Below are 20,165 nucleotides of genomic sequence, written 5' to 3'. Positions count from 1 at the left end.
ATTATCTGTGAGAATTTTAAAAAATGACCAATTTAGGATGCCCAATCGTAAATATATGAGCTCATTACCACAACCTCCAGTCTCGATTCAGAAGCATGCAGTGCCAATCACTCAATTAGCTTTCACTAATTGTATGTCCCCTTGTTCTACTGGCAGAACCTGAAGTATCTGTTGTAATTCACTTTTTTGAACCCTTATATGATCTTAAAACCCTCAATCAAACCACCCCATTGGTCTTATTTTACTATGCCTGAAGAGATTAAGTCTTTACTCACAACATTTGCTTCATCAATTTAGTAGCCTTTCTTTGTAGTTTTTCCAGAGATTATACACTTTTCTTGTAGTAGGGTGCCCAGAGCTGCACGCAGTGCTCGAAGTGAGGTCTGAGAAAGTCACTGCGGACTTTTTATTGCTACAGTACAATGGCTAGATACTTACATGCCTGCTGTGATACCTGTTCTGTGATGATAAATGTTTGGACACATAATGTCAGAAACAGGCATCTATGTCATGAATAAATGTACCATATTCACCTCCCAGGACCTTTAATCAGTCAGGCCAATGTCTTAATTTAATGTGCTACGTGGCATTTTTGTTTTTATGTTCCAGTATTTTTATTGATAAGAATGATGGTTTGCACACCTGACACAGGTTCTGGAGACACACAAAAGTTATACTTTATATTAATATTTTAAATGATAACAGAAGAACAGGTTAAATCAGCAGGGTCCTAATTGCTGAAAGTATGGACACCTGGAACCCTGAAACTAAACGATTTGTAGAAAATGAACCTGTGTTCCACTGTGTAAATAAGTTTACAGAAAAGATTATGGAAGACCTTGAGCACACGTTTTCCGCATTCTTTACTGGTCAGGAGACTGGCAGAAACAAAAGCTAGCCTATGCAGGGGAGCCCCTGGACTGAGCCTGGGAAACCCCAATGTAGGGTATGAAAATGAGGATTTCCTGGTCTTTCTTAATGAAGGAAAATCAGGAAAAATCATATCTTTGTTTTTTGCCAGTTCAACACTTTGTGAAAATGTCCTCTGCCGTTGTCTCCTGTCTCCGTACAGTTCCTCAACTTTCTGTTCTCCAAGGAGAATTCTATCTGGGATGAGAAGTTCTCAGATGTTTGCACCCTGGACATGAACAATCCGCTGTCCCACTACTGGATAAACTCCTCCCACAACACGTCAGTACAAAACGACAGTGCAGCTGAGCATGAGTGTGACGTTACCTGGCTAGCGAGCGCCTATCGGACCGCCATCAGCGACTGCTGTTGGGCCGCTAGCATTTTGCATATTGGCAGTGCTTCGGCATTGACCGCTTTGCCTCAGTTATTCACTGGCGGGCCACTGTAGTGCCGATTTGCAAAGAGCTGTATAGTGGGCCACTAATGTGAGCTAGCAGGACCCTTCATGCTTGCTGGCTGTGGATGAATCTTCTGAACAGTTTTAATAATGCTGGTCCTGTAGCTTGTGGTTTGTTGTGTTAGTTCCCTTTGATGCTAGCGATGCGTTTCTTGTAATGCACTTCACAGTTTATTGCGGCATTTTCTGCAGCTTATGTGAAACAATGGTTTTTTTTGTGATAATGGAGCATTTCTTAGCTTCTGTGCGACACTGACATGTTTCATGCATCTATTGCATCAGTGATTTAACACCACTCTCTGTGCTGATATGGCCTTGTCTGTAGCTTGTTTGAGAGGTTGACCTGTTTCCTTGTGCCTCGCGATTGGTGCTGTGACTTTTCCTGTAGCTTGTGTGGGAGGTATAATAGTCTCCCATTGCTTGTGTAATGTTATGAAGGTGCAGCCTATTTCCTGTAGGTACTTGACAGGGGACCAGTTGCGGAGCGAGTCGTCCACTGAAGCCTATGTGCGATGCCTGCGTCTGGGCTGCCGATGCATAGAGTGTAAGCGCCTCTCTGTTCTCCCCACCAATAAACTGCACCTCCACCTTTCTGATGTAAGACATGTCGGATACTGTAAGTGCATGTTTATGCAGTAAGGAGGGTGGAAGGTTTGCCCCCTTATGTATTTTTTTATTTTATTCAGATGAGGAAAGCAGAGAGGGTTACAGATAGAGATGGGATCACAGTGCAGAAAATGCCAAGGCAGGAAATTTAATGGCCATACTTTGGTACATAGTAATAATAATAATTGAATTATTTAAATAAATAATAACTTAAAACCTCAACATGGGTTGAGATATGGGAGCCAACTGCCCTATGGACTATGTCATACTCTCTTTTCTGTTATTCCATTTTTTTAAATTGCTCACTAAGTTTTAAAAAGCGTAGTTAAACAAGTGGCTTAACACTCAGTGTTTTCTGCTTTGGCTTCAGTGGACTGCTGGGACGGTCCAGGTGAGCCCATTATCTACCACGGCTGGACCAGGACCACCAAGATCAAGTTCGAGGATGTGGTGAAGGCCATTAACGAGCACGCCTTTGTTGCATCTGAGTGAGTGCACCTCACCTGGTACTGTCTTCGCTTATGGAGTGTCTGGTTCTGTACTACAGTACTAAACGTTCATTGCCACCCAGTTTTACTCTATTATGGACCTTGAAGAATTTTCTGAATGTGCATCAGATTGGAATGATTGGGCTTCGATGGTAGATTGAAATTTCAGTGTTACGGATACAGAGCTGTGTATCTGGTTGTTGTGTAGAATCTGTGGTACAGCGCTGCTTTTGAGCTTTTAAAGATGGTGCCCTGTGTGGTCAGGGGTTAGACCCTGGTAAACGTGTTCACATCAGAACATCAACATCAGACCATCAGTCCTCCATCCCTGACATGCTGCTGACTTGAAGCTCCGCCCACCCACCCATCAATCCAATTTGACAAAAATGGGCACCATTTTAGTGCTGTTTACTGTCAGGAGAAGACGTAGCAAAGAGTAGTGGAAAGGTGTTGAAATCACAGAATAAATAAGAGAACTAACTTTACATATTGCTGGAATTTTAACTTATGAGAAACAACTGAATTCTGTTTAATTGAATGTATTGAACAGAGTACACCTGGTAAATGCAAGGCATAAGCCAAGAAAAGCTGCAATGGTTGTTTCCTAGTGCTTCGCAGGACCATCCACAATGGTCCACCCATAGTAATCTAATTACATACCTTGCAGAGGAACAGTATACTCAGACCAAATGGCTGTAAGCTGAATGTCCTGCAGAGATGCAGTGAAGTAGTTCATGAGGCACCACTATCCACTATTTGCTGGCCAAAGCAACATACAAAAACTGTCTGGTGACTCAGTAAATAATATGGCCAATATTCCTTACATTTACTTGCTTTCTAACATTGTTTTTGCTTTGCTGGACAGAAGCATGTATCCCCTATTAAAATGAGCATGAAAACTTATTTTTTGACAAGCCTGCATGTGCTGAGTGGTCTGCTGTTGTTATTATGTATTCTTTTGCTCTCATTCTTAATATGTAAGGTTTTCTCTACTCTTGTCTCAAATGCAAAAGACAGAACATAATCCAGGGCCATAATTAGAATGTTATGAAACTGAGTAAGTAAGTGGTTAAGGTTTCCTTTAATACTGCCGCACTCAGTGTGCGTTCAGTCTCTCAACGTTGCACTAGCGTTGAATGAACGTTGTGCCCGTGTCAGATACCCGCTGGTGCTGTCCATCGAGGAGCACTGCAGCATCGACCAGCAGAGGCAGATGGCGCGGATCTTCCGGGACGTGTTCCAGGACAAGCTGCTGACCGAACCCGTGGAGCTCATCGCTGATCAGCTGCCCTCTCCCACGCAGCTCAAGGGCAAGATCATATTAAAGGTGGGGCCAGGAGAGGAGGGGCAGAGGGGTGGGACTGCGTGAGAGGTCACAGGTCATGCCGTGGGCGACAGGGTACAGAGAGGTTGTCATGTCTGTGTGTGAAATATTGTATGTGTACACTAGTGCAGTCTATCTGTGAAATATGTGTGAACATGTATGTGACTGTGTGCATCAATGTACAGATAAACACATATTCACATAGACTGCACCTATTCAGTCTCTGTAAAATATGTGCACACCTGCAGTCTGAAATGCACGTACACCTGTGCAGTCTCTATGAAATGTATGTGCACCTGTGCAGTTTCTCTGAAATGTTGAAATGTATGTACATCTGCGTAGTCTCTCTGTGAAATGGGCGTACACCTGTGCAGTCTCTGTGAAATGTATGTGCACCTGTGCGGTTTCTCTGAAATGTTGAAATGTATGTACATCTGCGTAGTCTCTCTGTGAAATGCACATACACCTGTGCAGTCTCTCTGTGAAATGTATGTACATCAGTGCAGTCTCTCTGAAATGTGCGTACACCTGTACAGTCTCTATGAAATGCGCGTACACCTGTGCAGTCTCTCTGCGTTCACCAGTTGCTGGGTCTCCCTGTACAGCACAAGAAGCTGAGCATAGCAGATGGTCTGGACCGCACAAATGCCACCTTTGGCCGGGGAGACCTGCGGAAGGGGGAAAAGCAGGGAGACCTGTACATCTGGGACCCTGTGGACCAGGTACAGGCCCGTCTAAGCAGCGCTGAGCAGCAGGGTGGTATCACCAACCGTCTGTCACCAGTAAACAGGAGAGCTTAGCCTGTTAGTGCTGTGCAACAGTAGAGGAACTATCAGGAACTTTAGTGATTCCCCAAATGAGTCCCTGATTTATCTTCCACCAAACAAGAATTGTGAAATTATCCAAGTAATATGTACTGTCTCAGCTAAATACCAACTTTAGCTTGTTTTTGTTATTAAGTTATGTTTTGCATATAGTGAACTCCCAAATAACCAACCAGTGGGATCTTTGAGGATGAAGGTGCATGAAAGGTCAGATAAACCGGTAATAATTAAAATGAGCATTGCTGCTGGGGCAATTTCAAAATTAAAGGCATACTATGCAGGATTTGTTTTCATCCCCTTCGTGAACTTCAGCTGCCACCACCGAGGAAAAGCAATTCCAAGGTTAACTCTTTATGCCCAGAAACGTCCCAAACACATTTTAGAATAACAAATGCAGGTGCACAAATTTGGCGAAAGTGCATAAAGACAGAGATTGCCAGTGCATCATAGATATTCCTTAGCAAATGAAAGCTCATTCAATGACCTGAAGAACTGTAGTTTTGAAAAAGCTAATTTATGACAAAACAGTTTTATTTCACAAGTTACAGTACACATGAATTTTCAATATGAATAAATAGTCAAATAAAACAAAAATAATAAAAACGAGGCAAATTCATTTAATTCACCATTGCCAATGTTTCATAATTAGCACGTGATTGCAACAGTGTTGTTCGAGAATGAGGTGAATTAGTTCACCGTTCAATAATTGGACACATTGGAATTAGATAAATGAATGAATCTTGAATTGAATTCCAGGAGCTGAAATTTAGTTTCAGTACTTGCCATTGACAGTTTGGTATGTACCGAGTTTATAAATGAATCATTCTAAAAGATTTGTTTGTTCAATCTGGAACAATACTAGCCCTCACTCACAGGCTAGGCAGTAGGCACCCCCCCCCCCCCCGTCCATTGAGGCCCCAACCTCCGCATTGCCACTTCTGACACCAGTGTTACAGCAGGGATCTGGCGAGGCTCTAATTTGGGTCTCCTGGGGGAAAGGTGGCGGCACTAATCACTGCACTAAAGATGAATTCAGCATTAGTGGGGCAGTTAGGCAGCCACAGGAGCGTATTGCTACAATATTAAAACTGTTTCTGTCCTACAGGTGTGACAAATGTCACGAATGTATCCCTCAAAGACCATAGAGAGTCTGTCTGTGGAGTGCACTGCACACAGCTCGGTACTGCACAGCTTAGGATAAGAGAGGTGTTCAAGCACACTTACAGTGTCATGGCTCTGGGGTATGGGGAGATTAACGGTTTTTGGTGCTTGTGCCTGTGCTCTCAGCAATGGAACCGACACTACTCCGTGATCTCAGATGATAAGTTGTACTATGCTGAGGAGTATGAAGAGGAGGAGGATGAGCCCAGAAAGGTGAGTTGGGGGAGGAGCCTGCATCTTAGAGGACTGAGAGGAGTCTGCATGTTAGAGGGTTGAGATGAGTTGGTATTTTAGCAGACTGACCGGAATGGGAAGAGTCCAGCCGTTTGAGAAGTAGGAGGAATTTGTCTACTGGAAGTATATGACTATTTTCTGCTGTTCCAGGTTTCTCTCACACAGTGTTTAGCATTTTCTGGTTTCTTAACTGTGTGGCTTACCATTGTTGAATATATTTTTTCTACAGTGGCTGATTACTTATATGTAGTAATCTGACAGAATTTAAGATCTTGTAGACCAAACTTCACTCAGACTATGAAACATGGTTACAATGTTTCAGGTGCAGCAGAACAGCATTAACAGACAAAGGAACACAGAAGAATATTATTAAAATATCTGCTAGCTAATTTGCATGAAGAGCGAGTTAGTGCTACCTTCTCCTCAGTGGATTCATGTATTAGTCTGGATATTTCCATGCAGTGAGGGAAGAAAGTGTCAGTGCAGGGCAGTGCTATGCAAAGTCCTGTCTCTAGTCTACTGTCTCCTGTCTGTCTTCTCTGGTCTCCCTCTGCACACTGTCCTTGAATTTCTGTCCCTGAATGAAAACCAGTTTCTCCCACAGTTTCTAATTTCACACTCAGCACAATCATAGAAATTCAGTAAATACAGCAGTGGTATAAAGATACAATCAGATACCTGCTTGGATCCATGAAACCTGTCCATGTTGGAAATATGTTGCGGACACTTGAGGGGTGTGAGTGCTCTCAACATGTGACCTGTTTGGCTCTTTTAACCACCAGTTTCCAAAATCGCGTTTGTACAGATCAAGTGTATGTTTTCTAACAGTGGAAGTCTGCTTGTTGGAGGAGTAGCAGGAGATTGCCTTAGAGGACAGGGAGGAGCAATGCACCAATGCAATGCAAAGCTATTATCATCTTTTACTTTTGGAATCTTCTACATTCATACATTTATCCAGGGTGACTTACCCAGTTTAAATTTTTAGCATGCAGTCCATTTATGCAATTGGATATTTCTTGGAGCCATTCAGGTGGATACCTTGCCTGAGGGTGCAATGGCCGCGTGCGTCTCACCTCCTTTCCTTCTGTCCAGGGCATGAGGCCTACGGAGCTGCACTGCGGCGAGCCCTGGTTCCACGGGCGCATGTCAGAGGGCCGACAGACGGCAGAGCGCCTCCTGCAGGAATTCTGCGCCGAGTCAGGGGGGCGCGACGGGACCTTTCTGGTGCGGGAGAGCGACACCTTCGTCACGGACTTCACCCTCTCCTTCTGGTACCTCTCCGGTCCCTCTCTCCCGTACACATATTCATCAAGGGGTATTAGAGTGATGTTTGGGTGTTCGAGCCTGCATTAGGGTGATATTGGAGTATTGTGAATAACATTTGGGGGCCATATGGGTGTAGCAGGCTGATATTGGATGATGATCGGGTGTTTTATGGTGATATTGGAGAGGAATAGGGTCTTTTATAGTGATATTGGAGAGGAATAGGGTCTTTTATAGTGATATTGGAGGGGAATAGGGTCTTTTAGGGTGATATTGGAGAGGAATAGGGTCTTTTATAGTGATATTGGAGGGGAATAGGGTCTTTTAGGGTGATATTGGAGGGGAATAGGGTCTTTTAGGGTGATATTGGAGAGGAATAGGGTCTTTTATAGTGATATTGGAGGGGAATAGGGTCTTTTAGGGTGATATTGGAGGGGGATAGGGTCTTTTAGGGTGATATTGGAGGGGAATAGGATATTTTAGGGTGATATTGGAGGGGGATAGGGTCTTTTATGGTGATATTGGAGGGGGATAGGGTCTTTTAGGGTGATATTGGAGGGGAATAGGGTCTTTTATGGTGATATTGGAGGGGGATAGGGTCTTTTATGGTGATATTGGAGGGGGATAGGGTCTTTTAGGGTGATATTGGAGGGGAATAGGATATTTTAGGGTGATATTGGAGAGGAATAGGGTCTTTAGGGTGATATTGGAGGGGAATAGGATATTTTAGGGTGATATTGGAGGGGCTAGGTTCTTTTAGGGTGATATTGGAGAGGACTAGGATCTTTTACGGTGATATTGGAGAGGAATAGGGTCTTTTAGGGTGATATTGGAGAGGAATAGGATATTTTAGGGTGATATTGGAGGGGAATAGGATATTTTAGGGTGATATTGGAGGGGAATAGGATATTTTAGGGTGATATTGGAGGGGAATAGGATATTTTAGGGTGATATTGGAGGGGAATAGGATATTTTAGGGTGATATTGGAGGGGGATAGGATATTTTAGGGTGATATTGGAGGGGGTATGTTATTTTATGGTGATAATATAGGATAAAGGGGACGTATTAAGGTTATGCTGTAGTATTTAATGTGCATGCTGTTTCTTGCAGGCGTGGAGGGAGAGTACAGCACTGTCGAATTCGCTCCGGGTCAGAGGAGGGACACACGGTGTATTTCCTCACGGAAAACCTGCACTTCTCCAGTGTGTACGGCCTGGTGGAGCACTATCGCCAGAACCCCCTCCGCTGCATGGAGTTCGACCTCCGGCTCACTGATGCCGTGCCACGCCCTAATCAGCACGTCACACAGAAGTGAGTAAGGCACACATACACACACATGCACACACAAATACACACACACGCGCAAACACACGCTCACACACATACATACACACACACAAACACACGCGCTCACACACACGCACACACACACACACACAAACACACACATACATATACACACACAAACACACGCACACACACACACACACACAAACACACACATACATACACACACACAAACACACGCACACACACACACACATACACAAACACACACACACACACGCACACACACATGCACACATACACACACACACACACACATACACACACACACAAACACACGCGCACACACACACACGCACACACACACACAAACACACACATACATACACACACACAAACACACACATACATACACACACACAAACACACGCGCACACACACACACGCACACACACACACAAACACACACATACATACACACACACAAACACACACATACATACACACACACAAACACACGCGCACACACACACACACACACACGCACACACACACACACACAAACACACACATACATACACACACACAAACACACGCACACACACACACACACACACATACACAAACACACACACACGCACACACACATGCACACATACACACACACACACACACATACACACACACACACACACACACACAAACACACACATACATACACACCGCTTTATATTATCCTTTTCCTTTTTGTGATTTGTGTGTGTGTTTGCGTGTGCATATGTGTGTGTATGTGTGTTTAAACCTGTGTACTGTATGTGTGCTATGTATAGATGTGTGTGTGTGTGTGTGTGTGTGGTGCATACATATGTGTACTGTTTTAAACTCTGTGTGTGTATCTCAAGTGTATTTGTGTTAACCTCTGTGTCTGTGAGTATACGTGTCTGTGTCTGTGTGACGTTTTGTGCAGTAAACTTTCTGTTTGTGTCATCCAGCTGGTTCTACAGTAATCTGAGCAGAGGGGAGGCGGAGGACATGCTGATGCATATCCCACGTGACGGAGCCTTCCTCATCCGCCAGAGAGATACCAGTGACTCCTTTGCCATCACATTCAGGTGCGGCTGCTCCCTCTTTCCTGTACGTCATTCCCTATCTGTTTCCTGGTCTTGTGTAGGTGTGTCCAAATCCCACTCCTGTGTGGCTGTGTACAAATCAGGGGTCCAGGTTTTTTATCTCCTCAGCACAAGAGGATCAGTTGAGAGAAGCTCTTCATTGAAATCCATTATTTTTGGGTTGTCTTCAAATTGAAAATGAAAGTACTTCTGAAGCGTTATATCTCATCGTATGACCCTTCTAGAGAAAGTGAACATTGGAGATTGATGATTTTGCATTCCCATGTTGATGGTGTAGGCACAGCGTATACAAGGAGTACATGTTTTTGCATCACAAACTGGAGACTTGGCGCCTATGCAATTTTGTGCATTCACAGTGTCCACTGGGCAATAGGCCGAACAGAAAGTGATCGAAAGAAACGATCAGCCTCACATCTCGCCCACTGAAAATAGCAGCATCCCTTCATCCATGTATTTACTGTCAATGGTCCAAATCCTACTTCTGTGTGTCCAAACCCTGTGTGGGTGTGTTCCTCCTCTAATCCTTTTTGAGTGTGTCAAAAGCTTTTGTGGGTCTGTCCAAACTAGGGTTTGGTATTGTTCAGATTTTATAGATTCCGGGTTCCATTCTAATTCTGTTTATCGAATCAGTGGTTCTGATTCCTGTCATATTTTTGAGTACAAAAAGAAACCAAAATGCCTTGTACCCAAAACTTAGATTTAGGCTGCCATAGTCAGTTGTGTCATTTTGGTAAAAAAGTAAAATAGAGATAGTACATTACGCATCACACAACGAAGGCCACGCTCACGATGGGGGGAAACAATCTGTTGCGTTCCGTAGAGTTCATATTATAAGTATATTATCATGATTATAAAAATGCCGAAATGTTGTATAGTAAGCTGGGGGAAAAACAAGGGCAAAAACCAAGTGTTCTGTGTTCCCATGCAAAAAGCTGCTTTTAATTAGTGTTATTATGATAGCTGCTTTTAACTAGCATTAACATTAGTTAAAAGCAGCTAGGTCTATCATAGCTAATAATGTTAGTCAAAAGCATCTTAGTTCAAAGCAGCTAAGTTATCATAATAATGTTAGCTAGGTAGCTGTTTCCTTAGGATGTGGTGTGATACGTAACATTGCTAGCTGTGCAGTTACATGTCACATCACATCCTAAAAAACATACAAATTACCATTTTTGAGGCTCTTAGCCACAGCTAAAAGTTATAAGTACTTACTGGGGACAAGCTGAACAAGCCCGCTTTGAGATAGAGGCCCTTGTTCACGCTGTGTTTGTATCAAAACGCTGTGTAGCTGTGGCGGAACCCCCCTGTATTCTTATTTATGAGGGATTAGTTCTTCTTTGTGAGTAATTGGCTTTTATTTGTGTGCCACTGTTTCTTATTTGTAAGTGAATGGTTGTGACGTTTTGCTGTGTGATTCAGGGGTGACGGTAAAGTGAAGCACTGCCGTATTCAGAAGGAGGGCTCCATGTTTGTCCTGGGATCCTCCACCGAGTTTGAGAGCCTGGTGGAGCTCGTCAACTACTTCCGTAAGAAGCCCCTCTACCGCAAGATCAAACTGCGCTACCCCGTTACCGAGGAGCTGGTGGCCCGGTTCAGCAAGGTGAGGCATGGGCCGAGCAAAAGAGAAGATTATAAGAGTGTGTCTGTTAGACAGCGTCTCAGACAAAGGATCTAAAGCCGCTTTTCCACCGCATGGTACCGGCTCAAGGTACTTCGTTTTCCACTGCAGATAGTACCTCGTCAATGTAGCTGCTCGTCATAGGGACGCCGCATGAAACTGTCATTTCTGACCAATCAGTGGTCTGCAGTGATTTCATGTCACCATTTGGTATCGCCTCAGCTCGCTTGGAACCTCGACGGAGGTGATACCAAAAAAAGTACCAGGTACCAGGTACGATCCACAACTTTTGCCCAATGGAAAAACTAAAAAGTTGAGTAGAGTCGAGTCGAGTTGAACCGGTACCATATGGTGGAAAAGCGACTTAAGAGAATGTCTGAGAGACGGTGTCTCAGATAAAGGATCTGTGAGAGTGTGTCTGAGAGACTGTCTCAGAGAAAGGATCTGAGAGAGGACATCTGAGCGAAGAGAATGGCTGACAGACTGTCTCAGAGAAATATTGAAGAACATGTCTAACAGACTGCATCTCAGAGAAAGGACATGAGAGAGCGGGTCTAAGGGAATATGTCAGAGATAGGGACTACATAAGTTAATGAGATATCATTGGTACTGTTATCTGTGCAGTCTTTTGGTTTTAACAAATTATTAGCTTTTTTGTAGTACTTTACAAATAGTAGTCTTACCAGTGAAAGATACCTGAACCGTACTAGTCTTTATCTGAGCGAGCATGTCTAAGAGAGACAGTATGAGAAGGGGTGTCTAGCAGTTTGTCTGAAGTGTATTTGGGTAAGGTATGTGTGTGTGTGAAGGGATTGTGGGTAATGGTTTTGACATTGCTGTATGCAGGAAAAAAACTCTACCTCCATCTATGAGCTGAAGATGTATGTGGAACCCAACGAGATTGAGCCATCCCTGGTATGTGATGCTACCTCTGTTGACTGTAACCATGGTGATTCAGTGTTACTGCTGGTAATCACACTGATCATGCAGACTAAAGATAAATCTGTGAAGTAAATAGTGTGAAATCTTTGTTTCCCAGGGCATTGTGACTGAACCACAACTTCTGATGTTTCTCTGTGTGTGTGTGTGTGTATACACATATGTGTATGAATGTGTGTGCATTCATGCATGCGTGTGTGTGTGTGTGTGTAAACGTGCATTCTTACTTTCATATGTGCTTGTTTGTGTGCATGTGTGCGCATCTGTGCCTATGTGTGCTTGTGTGTTTTTCTGTGTGTGTGTGTGTGTGTGTGTCCACAGCCCCAGAGCACTGTGAAGGCACTGTATGACTACCGAGCAGGTAGGGCAGATGAGCTCAGTTTCTCCAAGGGAGCTTTCATTCATAACGTGACCAAAGACTCCAGCAGCTGGTGAGACTACAGCGCATCCCGATCAAACTTACCAATCAGCACACAGTCTGCAGTCAGCTGACAGCTCTCTGGTGCCCACTGCAGGTGGAAGGGGGATTATGGAGGGAAGCTGCAGCACTTTTTTCCTGCAAACTATGTGGAGGAGGTCTCTAACAACAAGAATGTGGAGTCAAAAGACCAGGTGAGACTGAAGAGAGAGAGAGTGCGTGCGTGTGTGTGTACATGCTTGTTGTTTGTTTATATACTGGAGTGTTTATCTGTTTATATATTATTATATATTGTGTGTTATTAATGAAATATGTGTATGTGTTTGTGCGTAGATACTGAAAGAATGCTTGCGTGTTTGCGTATTCACACTGTGAAGTACTTAAGTACATGCATATGTGTGCATTCATCCTCTTATTTCTGTTGCAGGGGACAGAGGACAACCCACTGGGTGACCTGTGTAAGGGTGTGGTTGAGCTCTCCAAATGCAGTGTTGGTGAGAACTGTCATGCTGTACATGCCAAACGCTGCACACACATTGCACACATGCTAAACACATGCTGAACATGCCACACACATGCAGCACACTGGCCATGAAACCAACACACAGAAATGGGGCCATTTCCAAGATTTCACACAGGGGATGGCCTACTTTTGGGAGAGGCAGAAAATGACTAAAATATGCTTTTTATTTTACAAAATACAACATAAATGTGTCTATAAACTACAGTGTAAATGGTGGTAGTGTAGGTTTCTTTGCAGGGGACACAGGTATCATTTTTGTTATACCATTTGTTAATGGTATAACAAAAATTAAGGCATGCAACCTGTATTACGTATGAAATACATATAGCACATGCATATGATTTATTGATTTGGCTCTGTACTCCACAATTTTTTATTTGTAATCAAACAATTCACATGTGGTTAAAGTGCACATTCTCAGCTTCTGTTTAATGGTATTTTTATACATTTCACCATGTAGAATTTAAAGCACTTTTTCTAAATATTCAGGCCATCATAATGTTTGGTACAAATGGCGTCACAGTTGTTTCTGATTAGTTGTGTGTTCAGTTGCTTCCTTAGTAGTTAGTATAATGGAGCTTTCAGTATGTAGTTTTGATTGTAGCCTTTTGATAGCCTTTGGAGTCTGTAATTGGCATTTATGTGAATAAAAGTCAAAGAAGCTATTATGCGGCTATTATCAGTCAGAGATATAGGCCAAACCTTAGGCTAACTGAAACCAACTGTTCGGAACATCATTTAGAAGAAAGAGAGCATTGGTGAGCTCAGAAATCACAAAGAGTGTGGTAGGCTTTAGATTACAAATCTAAAAAGTCTTTTATCCGAACATTATGGAGTTTACTGTATATATATGTTTGTGTATGTGTGCTTGCAAATACATTCCAAATGCATGGATGTGAATACACGCAAATGTGTTTTTCAGGTACATGTATCAGCAAAGCTACCTATCCGTGCCTAAGTAGAGCGTATGATATAGTGTAGTGGATTGAGCAGAGCTGTTTTTGAATACCCACAGTGAGGGCAGGGCAAGCCAAGAACGGCATGTCGTACGTGCTCACGCTGCAGCTGAAGGAGGACGACACCATGCTGCCATTGGACATCGCCACGGATACAGTGGAGGACCTGTTCGAGTGGCACCAGGTGGCATGGGACGCCGCCCAGCGAGAGATCAGCAAGCAGTACAAGGCCAGTGACCTCACTTCCTCCTTTGCTTTCTCCGCTTCTGCCTTTGTGCCATTTTCTGCCTATCTGCGCAACGAACCAACCTGCTTGCATTCATTCGATTTATTCGTGCAGTAAATTTAACAAGGGCTGTGTATGTCAATCAGCAGTCTTCACACCAGCGTGAATGTGTTATCTATCTTTCATCCGTGGCCCCAGAGCTGTGCTTAAACTGATAAAATAACATTAACACCATCAGTAAAACGCATCAAAAAGTAGTGTACATAATAGCTGTGCAAAAAAAACTTGAAACAAAGAAAATGTATTCAAGCAGTATCACAGATGAGTTTTTTGTATAACTTGTGATCGTGTAATTTACTTACATTAAACTGCAACTTAAGTTCATGTGTAAGTGGGATAACTAGTATAGTTTATGTCAGTAGACAGGGAGTACACAGGAATGGGACTGGATTTGACAATGCCACAGCAATAAGACCTGGCCGAATAATTATCCAAACAGAGGACACCTTTTTGTCTGTGCCTCTGATCCAGCTGTAGTTGTGAAAATCTACAAAGTGGATTGTTTCCACTTCCACAACCCCTCAAGAGGTGGAAATTATTCTGGAATGGGAATTTCAGCCTAAAAGGACTTTGTCTGGTCTCCTCAGATCACCAAACAGAAAGAGAACGAGAAGAAGGACGAGGTTGCGATTGAGATGTCTGAGCTGGTGGTGTACTGCACGCCCCGCAGCAAAGAGAAGGAATGCTTTGGTACGGTGTTCAGACAACACTGCACTCAACATGAACCACATTTAACACCCTGAACCACACTCAACACTGTGGACAACAAGCAATGTCTCACTGCTTTTTACATGTATACATTCACCATGGAAATAACACACAGACATGTCCTCCTCATTGACTACAAAGTGCAGGAAGGTCAACTCTGGCTCATAAACCATGAACTGCACCGGGTTCGAAAGGGCTGGCCACACTAGATTCAGCCCGTTGTCATCTGAAAACACACGCGGGGAACAGGATTGAGACACGAGTGTACCACACACACACACACACACGCATGCAATCATGCACCTACTACTCACAAAAGCACACATGTTTCTGATTGGTCCATTGCCTTTTCTCAGAGAGCTTCACCTACAAGGAGATCCGCTCCTTCGTAGAGAACAAGGCACCGGTGGTGCGGGGCCGAGCAAAGGAGTTCCTCAAGTACAACCGCAAAGCTCTGAGCCGTATCTACCCCAAGGGCCAGCGCGTGGACTCCTCCAACTATGACCCCTACCCTTTCTGGCTCTGTGGCTGCCACATGGTGGCGCTCAACTTCCAAACTGGCGGTGAGTCTCACCCTGGTGGAAATTTCAGCTACCAGCATATGATGGAATCTAGCTTGAACCAGCCTCTGCTCCAGCTGGATACCATCTGGAATTTGGTGATGGTCTGTTGTCTGTACCAAACTGGCCCGGCAGCTGGACGTTGTATTGCCAGCATTGTTGCTATCTCAACCATCTTGTCGCCACCGTGACCATCTCCAAACCAGCTTCAAACCAGCTAGACCAGCTTAAAACCAGGCTGGAACCAAGCTGGAATTTCCACCAGCATACTGCAGAGGGATTAACTATACAGTATGTACTGGGAAACTGTGTGTGTGTGTGTGTGTGTGTGTGTGAAGCATGGGGTATTGTGTGGAGTTGTGTTGCTGTGAGAGTTAAGCTAGTTGTGGAGTTATCTGTGCATGCAACTGCTTTGCAGGATTTCTGTGCATTTTACTGTTGTGTAATCAGATTTCTTTTGTGTTTCGGTGTATACTCAGACAAGTGCATGCAGATGAACAGCGCCCTCTTCCGTCTGAATGGACAGACGGGGTATGTGTTGCAGTCCGAGATGATGCGCTCAGACAGCTATGATCCATACCCACAACCGGACAAGAAGAAAGTCAAATTCATCATCACAGTTCGAGTAAGGCCCCACCTACCCTTCTGTAGCACTGCCCTTGCCCACCCACTGACCCTGCCCACTGACTTCACCTACAGATCCCTAGCACAGAACTGTATAAGAACTAGAAAGGAAGCGTGGTCTCATGGTTCCATTTAACCCTATTCAATTCAGTACTTCTGCAAGATGGCTGCCATGGCTGATAATAGTATTACTGATGAGCTCAGCCATGTATTTTCTATGAATGTTGTACAGATTCATCAAGCTCACACTGTGGTAATCAATAGAAGCGGGCAATAACATTTTCCTGGAACAAAAAATTTTCCAGGCATGAACAAAAAAAAGAAAAATATGATCAGAAATCACTTGTCCACTTGCATTGACAGTCTAAATTGAGTTGAGGTATGAGTGTGTGAGTATGAGTGTGTGAGTGTATGGTCTGTGTCCTGTGATGGACTGGAAAACTGTTCGGGGTGTATTCCTTCCTCTAGTCCAATGCATGCTGGGATAGGCTCCAGCACTTCCTGTGACCCTGACCAGGAATAAGCGGGTATAGAAAATGGATGAATGGATGGATTGTATTGACTAGGCACACTAATCTCTGATTGGTTAAGAACAAAACCAATGACAGGGCCACGAGACAACCATTATGGCTTCACAGTTTTATCACCTGTGTCACATGTCAGTCTTATTTTTAAAAAAATGCTTATCGAGCTACCATTGGTATTATCAACAGGTGTGCTATCTACCGCACCTCCGGTTGGTATTGATATTGGTATTGATTGATCCTTTGTGTAATTTAGCAGTTGTTGCTAGCTAAAAACTACAGTGGATGCTATTACACTGCAAAAGTAGCAAAACGAACATATTCATGTGACATATCACATTGACCAATCAGAAAAAAACTATGGGCCTTGGAAAAAGCTCTATTTTGAGATGGCAAAGTTCCTTTCTAGTTCTTAAACAATTCTGTGATCCCTAGTCACTGAACCTACCCATTTGCAGTGCCCTTTGACCCTGCTGACAAACTCCACACATGTGATATATGAGAGACATTTTTTGCAGAGACTGGTCAGGTCATAGCATTAGCCATAAAGTATAAATGAATGGTAGCAATTAGCAAATCGTCCATTCATTGTGAATGGATTATGGGTAGTTTTGCTACAGATGAGTGCTTAGCCTGTTACCAGCTGAAAAAAACAAATGGAAGTCAATGGGAACTTTCATATGGGCGCTACTTACAGTATACTCCGATAACATCAATTATAAATCTTTTGTTCCCATTTTTTCTTCTTTATGCATTAAAAAACATGTCCACCTCAATGTATGGTGAATAATGAGGTGTGACAACTAATATTTATCCAGCTAAAAAAGCGGTTTTGACATGATGTTCCATTTTTGGTGCTGAAACATTTCACTAAAGAAAACCACAACATTACATCATCTCTATCAACTTAGGACAGAGCTGCAAAGTGCAACAGATGTCGTAAAATGTTAAGATACCTCTGAATGGCATTACACTGTCCTCCATGTTTATGAAGAAATGCAGTGTGGAACTGGCTCTCTGGTACCCCCTGTAGGTGATTGCAGCCAGGCACCTGCCCAAGCCAGGCCGCAGTATTGTTAGCCCCTTTGTGGAGATAGAGCTGTGTGGATTCAACACGGAAGACTGCAAGTTCAAGACCATCGTCCGACGTGAGGAAGGGGGTGGTTGGTGGGGGTGGAGGGTACCACGCTGTGTTCTGCTGTGTTTTCACTTTGCTGATGTGTACTGTAATTTATTTACCATTTGTATGGGTGCGTGTGTTGTACTCCTGTCTTACTCCTGTCTAGGGTTGCAAAATTCCGGGAATATTCAAGGATGGAAATTTTCCATGGGAATTAACGGGAATTTATGGGAATTAACATGAAATAACGGGAATAAAATGGAAATATAGCCCTATTTGCTCAGGCTGCATTTACCATGTCATATGCAGATAGAAACAAACCTTTTACCATACCATAAGCAGACATAATTGCAAACATTCCCTAATGACCCCCCTCAAAAAAAAAAGACTTTTCTCTTAACACCTAAAAAAACCTCCAAAAACAGTCTTCCGAGAATTCTATTTACATAGATAGTTGAAGCACAAGTTTTTAGAAAAAGTCAAGGAATGACAGACATGTGGAATAAACATTAATAAAATACATCCCATTTTACTGTGCAAGGGGTCAGTTGACCCGGCGGTTCTAGTGATGAGCAGCATACCGTGAGTAGTGCCAGGTGACGTCGGCAGCACACTACGTGACCAAAGACGGGAAGTTTTGGAGAGAGGCTAACTGCTTGTCCAAAATGACCAATATTTATACGACGTCTCCATGCCGCTTCACAGCGATAAAAATATCCTACTTATCAGACGGCATTAATTTAGTCAACGAAAAATATACCTTACGACCCCTTTTTCCATGATGAAAACAAAACATAATGAAATAACAATTCAGAATATGCCTTAGGGTTTAAATTGAACAACTCATTTATAAAATAAATGTTTTACAATAAAGAATGAATGCAAATAGATGAATTAAAACTCATCAATTAGCATGCTCAATCAAGCAGCATCACATGGTAACAGCTAGCTAGCAGAAGGTGTTAACAAGGTATAAACTGTGTACTTTGCATTAGGCTACTATCTGCCGGTTAACTGAAATATAAAAAATATAAAATATATTCACTCCATTAATATAATCAAAACTTACCTGAAAGCATGTAGTCCTTTGGCTCAGACAGTGCAGTAGTGTTGGCAGTAATGTGGGCTGCACACTTGATGGGAGAATGCACTGTGCGTGCAGAGGGTTGTAATTTTACTGAATTCCTATTTAAAGGTGCAGTGTGTAGAATGTTGTGGCATCTAGCGGTGAGGTTGCAGATTGCAACCAACTGAATACCCCCCCTCACCCCTCCCTTTCCAATGACGTAGGAGAAGCTACGGAGGCCTGTAAGTTCCAAAAATTATGTCATCATCTACGACAGCATCGAGTAGCCAAGTGTCAAGTGATGAGGTTCCTTGATAGATTTATAAATTGTATTTAGTTATTTAGTCTGTAAAACTATAGGTCATAGCTTACAAGATAGCGATTATGATTGTTAATTGTTCCGAATTGTGGTAGCATTTTATTGCTAAAGTTAGCTAACGTTAGCTGCTTTGCATGGTAAATCATAGAAAGACATGGTGCGTCACAAAAACTATTACACTACTAACGCTTACATTACAGTGTGAAATATCCTCATTATAAAATACCACTAACCTATGTAAAGACACTCAATTTCAAAAATAACGTATATAACCAAAATATTTTGAGCAGTAATACTTACATAGCAATGATGAAATCTTATCTGTTTTCAATAGATAGAGACAGAGTAAATCAATGATATATTTCTATCCGCTTCTGTCTTACACCAGAAAACGATGTCAGCTAGGTCTATCAGCAAACATATGACTTAGCTATGCCCAAGAAGTCCTCAATAATAATAGTATTTTCCAAGAAATTACGAAAAATTGTTAACAACTTTTCATTAGGTGCAGCGTATTTTACTGCTACCACAGAGTGAATTCGTAAGTGAACGCGATGATAACAAAACTTTCCATTACGCTGACCAATGAAACGCTAGACATGTTATCCATCGTTATAAAGCTTATACTCTCTCCTGCTGAATAAATGGATTGTCAATCAAGCCAGACTGTACTAAAAAGGACAACAACGCCGTAAACAACACGTGTGGTATTACACACAGCTATTTTGGAAGGTACCCAGGCATCACAAATGCGCCCTCTCTAGTGCCGTTTGTCCGTTCTGGGCTACTGTAGAAACATGGCGGTGCAACATGGCGG

The 20,165-nt window shown here is 43.0% G+C and overlaps 1 protein-coding gene across 1 annotated transcript in view; it reads left to right on the top strand.

Annotated features, from left to right (window-relative positions):
* plcg2 (phospholipase C, gamma 2) overlaps positions 1-20,165 on the top strand; it is a 51,598-nt gene that overhangs the window by 27,095 nt on the left and 4,338 nt on the right. The window contains exons 11-29 of the mRNA XM_035419946.1: positions 1,073-1,191; positions 1,828-1,913; positions 2,346-2,463; positions 3,622-3,790; positions 4,393-4,509; positions 5,899-5,985; positions 7,099-7,277; positions 8,381-8,581; positions 9,550-9,669; positions 11,107-11,287; positions 12,152-12,220; positions 12,566-12,675; positions 12,760-12,856; positions 13,090-13,156; positions 14,201-14,370; positions 15,015-15,117; positions 15,492-15,698; positions 16,175-16,320; positions 17,877-17,991. Coding sequence (XP_035275837.1) covers positions 1,073-1,191; positions 1,828-1,913; positions 2,346-2,463; positions 3,622-3,790; positions 4,393-4,509; positions 5,899-5,985; positions 7,099-7,277; positions 8,381-8,581; positions 9,550-9,669; positions 11,107-11,287; positions 12,152-12,220; positions 12,566-12,675; positions 12,760-12,856; positions 13,090-13,156; positions 14,201-14,370; positions 15,015-15,117; positions 15,492-15,698; positions 16,175-16,320; positions 17,877-17,991 — 2,461 coding nt within the window. The remainder of the gene's footprint in view (positions 1-1,072; positions 1,192-1,827; positions 1,914-2,345; positions 2,464-3,621; positions 3,791-4,392; positions 4,510-5,898; positions 5,986-7,098; positions 7,278-8,380; positions 8,582-9,549; positions 9,670-11,106; positions 11,288-12,151; positions 12,221-12,565; positions 12,676-12,759; positions 12,857-13,089; positions 13,157-14,200; positions 14,371-15,014; positions 15,118-15,491; positions 15,699-16,174; positions 16,321-17,876; positions 17,992-20,165) is intronic.

Source organism: Anguilla anguilla, chromosome 5 (genome assembly GCF_013347855.1).
Source record: "Anguilla anguilla isolate fAngAng1 chromosome 5, fAngAng1.pri, whole genome shotgun sequence".
NCBI classification, from domain to species: Eukaryota; Metazoa; Chordata; class Actinopteri; order Anguilliformes; family Anguillidae; genus Anguilla; species Anguilla anguilla.
Note: the sequence above shows the minus strand (reverse complement) of the source record. Positions and strands in the feature narration are given on the sequence as shown.